General features: G+C 49.1%; 1 protein-coding gene across 2 annotated transcripts; it reads left to right on the plus strand.

Annotated features, from left to right (window-relative positions):
• Positions 1-23: 23 nt before the first annotated feature.
• On the plus strand, positions 24-5958 carry LOC125985326 (insulin-like growth factor-binding protein 3). 2 transcript variants are annotated; one of them, XM_049748057.2, is made up of 4 exons: positions 24-542; positions 1397-1650; positions 2838-2957; positions 4538-5958. In XM_049748057.2, exons 1-4 carry the CDS (start codon positions 167-169, stop codon positions 4691-4693), a joined length of 906 nt encoding a protein of 301 aa, XP_049604014.1. In that variant the 5' UTR covers positions 24-166; the 3' UTR covers positions 4694-5958. The 2 variants fall into 2 exon arrangements, with proteins under 2 accessions (XP_049604014.1, XP_049604015.1); XM_049748058.2 differs by having other exon boundaries at positions 26-542; positions 4568-5958.
• The last annotated feature ends 94 nt before the right edge of the window (positions 5959-6052 follow it).

Genomic DNA, 6052 nt, shown 5'->3' on the forward strand with positions numbered 1-6052 from the left:
GGCAGAGTGGAGTGGAGGCAATTCATCAGTGGAATTCCACCGGGGGGAGTGACTACACTGGGTCTATATATTGGGATGTTTTGTGCGGTGGATTTACGTGAATGAGAGCGCAGAACGAATCACCGCGGCAAGGACTACTCCCCCTCGGCCACACACTCCATCCAGCATGGATTCGTGCTTGCGCGCACTTTGCGCGACTTTCGTCATGTTGTCTTTTGGCCGCGGGTCAGGTGCGCTGGGCCCGGTGATCAGGTGCGAGCCGTGCGACGACGGCGCGCGCCTCTCCTGCAAGCCCCTACCCAAGGACTGCGCCGAGAGGGTCCGAGAGCCGGGCTGCGGCTGCTGCCTGACGTGTGCGCTCAGCTCCGGCCAGCCGTGCGGTGTGTACACGGGCAGATGCGGCGCCGGGCTCTCCTGTCAGCACCAGCCCGGCGAGACCAGACCTCTGCAAGCGCTTCTGGAGGGACGCGGGCTGTGCGCCAACGCCACCAGCACTCGGCGGCTCGCGGAGAGCCCGACGCCTCCTGTCAATGAACTGCCAGGTATGCGTGCACCTTGATTACTCACTCACGCTGGCTTTCGCGGCGTGCATGCGTGCACACTGGCGTGCATTGAGGATTTTGGAACGGAGCGCAAAATGAGCACAGGCTTGTCTTTATGGCTCATACTGGACCTTTATAGGCTTCTAATTAAGTGTTGGGGGTGAGGAACAAGAGGGTCTTCAATGTGAGCGGCCAAAGTAAGAATGTAGTTTTAACATGGAATATATAAGATTTGCACACCGGCAGATTTTGGGCGGATTATGGTATCTCCTGGTTCTTGCTGAACGTGGTGCCAAGGAAGCGAGTGCTTCATTTAGATAAAAGTAATAGTTTAGCGCTATCCTCGTGGTAAAAGAGCAATGTAAAAGTAAGTTGGGGAGTTTGATTTATATAAAAATCATGTTTTAATGTCATCTCATGGTGTTTTATTGTAAAATTTGTATTTATTTACTTGGGTTGTGGTGTGGCCGGGACTAAGTTGGAAAAGAGATCCTCAGATCTCAATGGGATTTTCCTAAAGGTTAAAAAAAAAATCTATTGGCAAAATATTTTCAGGGGGTGTCAATTACTCAAGTACTTTAGTTACTTTAGTATCAATGTGGATTATTAAGATTATTTTTTACCTTAATGAGGAAGTTTGCCAGTTTGTCTATATGTGCATCGCGACCACTCCAGGGTGTCAAGGCTCCCGCGAGGAAAGAAATGGGTTGTATGATGGACAGCTCATCCACCAAAGCACTACTTTTATATGCCTTGACTTTCACTGTAGTTAACACTTTTGAATGTGTGCGCTTGAGTCTGAAACCAAAACACAGCACAGCCACCAACCACGTGCTCTTTCCAAACGCCGGCAGAGACCATCGAGACTCGAGACGAGGAACACAACTCGACCGGCGGCGTCCTACATAAGACGCAGCAGGGCGCACGCGGCAGAGCCACGGGAGCCGTGAGACCGCCGCTGAACGCCTTTCTGCCCTCTGCCAAGGCTGAAATCTTACGACGGGAGCAGCAGAAGAGAATTAAAAGCTTTAAAATGGAGGAAGTGCCCGGGCCACTCCTGACAGACCAACAGAACTTCTCCCTGGAGATCAAAACAGAGCCCGAGTATGTAAGTACCACAACTGGTAGTTTCCTTCCTCTGGATCACCAAGTTGGAATGTTTTTCTCTCCTCTGCTCTCTTTCTCTCTCTCTGTGTTTTGGTGTTTTTCTCTTCCTGCGGGTGATGAAATGTTTTGGGGGAAGCGTGCTGAAGGTTGGCAGGCGCCGCGACCAACAGAATGGCACGGCAGCGAGCGGCGGGGAACCATGGCCCCGCGGCTGACCCGGGTCAGGCGGTTGTTTGACCACAAGGCGTCCGCGTGCCGGCAGCGCCGGGAGCCAACCGATGATGGATTGGCCGTCTTGAGTGGCTGTTGGGAAGCCCTGCTACTATTTCCATCTCCTCCTTTTGGCCAGAGACGTGAACGCACACGAAAACTGGGCTTTGGCTGCGTGCTCGCTTTAATTAGCCGGCAGCAGAGTACTTGGAGCTTTTTGGCTCTGCCTTCAAGCTTCCTTTCCCCTGCTTCCACCTTCCCACATCCATCCATCAATTTCCCATATGCTGTGTCAGGGGGCCTATCCCAGCGGACTGAGGGCGTACATTACAGGGAGTTGAATTATGCAGTTAGCCGGACCTAAAATGGATTTGGAAGGCTTTGTTCACATCGACTTGAGCAGGTTTGACCCCTATCAGGGGCGCTCAGATCAGAGTACCAGAGTGAAAACATATCAAATCAAATTTCTCATAGTCGAGCTAGCACAGTCGCTGCTACAACTCAAATGATTCGACAGTAAACCCAATCGGAGCCAGGTTTTTTGATGGTTCCTTCCCACTTCTGATTTAGGAAGTCAGCTCCAAGAAGAATTTGGGATGAATAACAGTCACTGCACCCGCAAGGCGTATTTGACCCTGGACTGTCAACAGTTAATCACAAGTGTGAATCAATCTGTCTCCCATGTCAGCCGCTAATGTGAACCACTCACGACTCCAGTCAGGCTCATATCAGTTGCGGAAGAAATTTTGTGATGTGGATCAAAAAATAGCACCACCTTTTGTCCTTTTTAGGGTCGCGGCACACGTAGACAAACAACCATTCACATTTGGATCAATTAATGTTTTCGTGAATGTTTTAGTTGAGCCACAGCTGAACGAGAACAGACAACTGTTGACAATTTTAGGACGAAATTACCATAGTAACTATTTACGTTAAAAAAAAAAAAAAAAAAATACTTACGCTTTTTGTTGTGCGCAGGGTCCCTGCCGGCGAGAGATCGAGAGCATCCTCAGCGGCCTGAAGATTACAGACATCCTCAACCCCCGAGGTTTCCGCATCCCCAACTGCGACAAGAAGGGCTTTTATAAGAAAAAACAGGTAGGAAACAGAAGCACTTTGGGTGCAGCTGTCAGTGGCTACGTTTACATGAAAAAAAATTAGTCGGATTAAAGAGATGAATAAAAATTGAATAAAAATGCGTCATGCGCACACCCCCTTGGGAACATTCTCCCACCAAAATGGTCTGGTTACATCAGGAAAAGCACCCGACGTTGCCAAACCAATCAGTGGCTCTCTGCGGCAAGCGCTAAGGCCAAAGTTGCAACAACAACATGCTTTCGGGGCTCCGAAATAGTTCCGTTCCAAAACATAAACAGCCCTTGAGAGCTTTATTATGTTCAAAGCGCAAGCCCAAACGTCTTCTTTTTTTCGCAGGCTGCATTAATAGAGATTCAAAGGCTGAGCGTAGTGACTCAAACTGCGGGCCGCCTGCAGTCCAATTATAGACGTGAATCTGTCCTCCTGTGTTCATCGGTAGTTATTAGAGCCTCATCATTGCACCGCCACACCAGTGAGGTAGACCCCGAGCCACTGGCACTGGAGACTGCGACCGCAGGCCCCAAGCCCCAGCGGCGTTGCCTGGCCGGGACGACGCTCGGGAACCTTCCCAGCGAGACAGACGTCAAGGTGGCCGCCGGCGTCCTCGCCCCATAATTGCTGGACTTTTGAGAAGCGGTCCCAGAAATAGAGTGGCGGCCATGCCCTCGCCCCCGCCCCCTCCCCTCCCCTTTCGTGCATCCTGCGCACAGCAGCTCAGCCCACAACGGGGTTGTAATAAATGAGCGGTTCTGACGTGTTCATATGGAGGCACTTAGGGCGCCACTGCGTCGCTTTTCTTATTACACAGGGCGGCCCGGGCGGCCTCCTGCTTAATGGACATGCTCTCCTTTGACCTGCAATCATCTCATAAGCAGCCAGGCTCATTGTTTTTGTTTATGTGGAGTGGATGCAGAGCAGTATGCAACACCAGCCACGGGTGCGGTCGGCTCTAATGTGGACGTGCGTGTAACGTGGAGCCAAAGCAATCGATGTTGCTCCTTAACTCATTTACTGCAAACCCAGTTAATAATGGCACTGAATGAGTTAATAGCAAACGTGCTGTGACGCTTCGCCATTCTTAGCTCAACTAGTACCCCGATCGCTAACGAAGGTCTGCGTGTTTTACTCAAGGGGGGGAAGGGGTTGACCTTTAGTAAAATTGGCAATAAAATAACAGCCCTCGGGTAGCTCCACGCAGACTCTGTAAGTCATTTGTAGTACCCATAATTTGGAGCTGTGGGGTATAATCAGCAACAGATGATTCGTGCTGCCACCGGCTCCTGAAAATAGATCTGGGTTCTCAGTTGTTCACGAAGGTCCCTAAGCAAATATTTGAGCAGGTTTCTGTTTACCTTTAAGGCCTCTATATGTGTGTGTAACAGGAGGTGGACCATAAAAGTTGCTGAAAATACCACAGCCTTGGCCGCGCGCACGGCCAAGGCTGCGTCCACTCAAGCACAATCTGCCCATTAATGCCTCTTAACTATTGCCGTTCTCCTCCATTGACTAAAGTGGCCCGTTAGCCATAATGCTGCACATTCAACTCGTTTTTTTGTTGTTGTTTTTTTTTTTACATTTAGCTTCACCTTGTCCCTCCTCTTCACTCGCAGTGCCGTCCGTCCAAGGGCAGAAAGCGAGGCTTCTGTTGGTGTGTGGACAAATACGGGCAACCCTTGCCAGGTTTGGATGGGAAGGTGAGAGGAGTCGCCCGGCACTTGAGCTCGCAGAGCCAGTAGGAGCCCAAAAGGGACTCTGCGGGGAGGGGGGGGGCGGGGAGCGCTAAAGATCTGTAAACAAGCACAGACGCTGAGGATATCGGGAGAGAGCTGATAGGTGGATGTTTGCTCTCTCTATCTGCGGGACCTTTCTGTACAAGGAACAAGATGGATTCTTCATGAACATTTGTGACAAAGAAGATGATGGAAGGCACAGTTGAGAGAAATGCTACACAGCAATGACTTTTCAAGGGGCGAATGGGTGAGTGAGTTTTCCAAGCCACGTAAAATAAGTCAATGTGGTAAAAATAAACATCACCTCCGCTTGGCATGGTCCGGTGCTTGGGCCTGAATAATAATCACAAAAGTGCATTTGCATTCATTCTCCAAAAGGAAGCTTGCGTTAGTTACTCAGGGAGTCAGCCAGTCCACCCACATTGATTGGTGAGCACAGCAATCTGCACAATTAACCGCCAATATCCAATCAACATAAGGTAAGAACTGCAAGGAGCCATCGTTTTGGTCTGGCGCCTGAAATGGGATCCGGGTACATTTCTATTGGATCGCCATTAGGGACTGGTGAATACTGATACCGGGTATCAAAATCGGGCTGATATCAGCCCTATAACTCATTCACTGCAAACCCAGTTAATATCTTTGATAACATTGGCATTGAATGAGTTCATGCAAAAATGACAGTACATTATATTACAGTACGTCCTCCTCAGCAGTAGTTGGCGCAGTACTGTGGCAGTTTGACACATTGCTGAATCATCAGAAGGAAGTCTGTGCTGAATAATTTTTTTATGTCAAAAGGACAAGCACAGATGTAAAATTTTGGTCCGCGAGGGCCGCGATTCCGCATGTTCTAAATGTCTCCCTCCGCCAGCACACCGAATTCAGATGATCAGGATCGTTATCAGGTGTGTTGGAGGAAGGAAACATCTAAAACGAGCGGCAGTGGCCGTCGAGGACCGGAGGTGGACACTTGTGTACTAGAGGTACCGGTCCTCGATCGGTGAGTACTCAAAGAGTAAATACTCGCACTGGTATCGGTCTGGAAAAAAGTGGTATCGAACATCCTTAATTGCTATTTTAATAATCAAACAAGCGCACAATTTCTTCCAAAATAGTGTTTGACTCATGTTTGTATTAAGTTAATTCATCCCGATTGGTTTCTGTACAGTTTCTGTTAATCTTTTGGCAAGACAGGACATATTTTTTTGTAAATGTGCTGAAAACATTTGGCAAAGCTTGCTCGAGATGAATAAATAATAATAAAGACACGGTGTGTATTTTCATGCCTTTTGTGGCTTTTGTTTCTTTGCGCCGTACTCCCAGCACCCCTTCCGATCAAAGTCCGCCAAGGCCTGATTATCG

This window comes from Syngnathus scovelli, chromosome 17 (assembly GCF_024217435.2).
Source record: "Syngnathus scovelli strain Florida chromosome 17, RoL_Ssco_1.2, whole genome shotgun sequence".
NCBI lineage: Eukaryota > Metazoa > Chordata > Actinopteri > Syngnathiformes > Syngnathidae > Syngnathus > Syngnathus scovelli.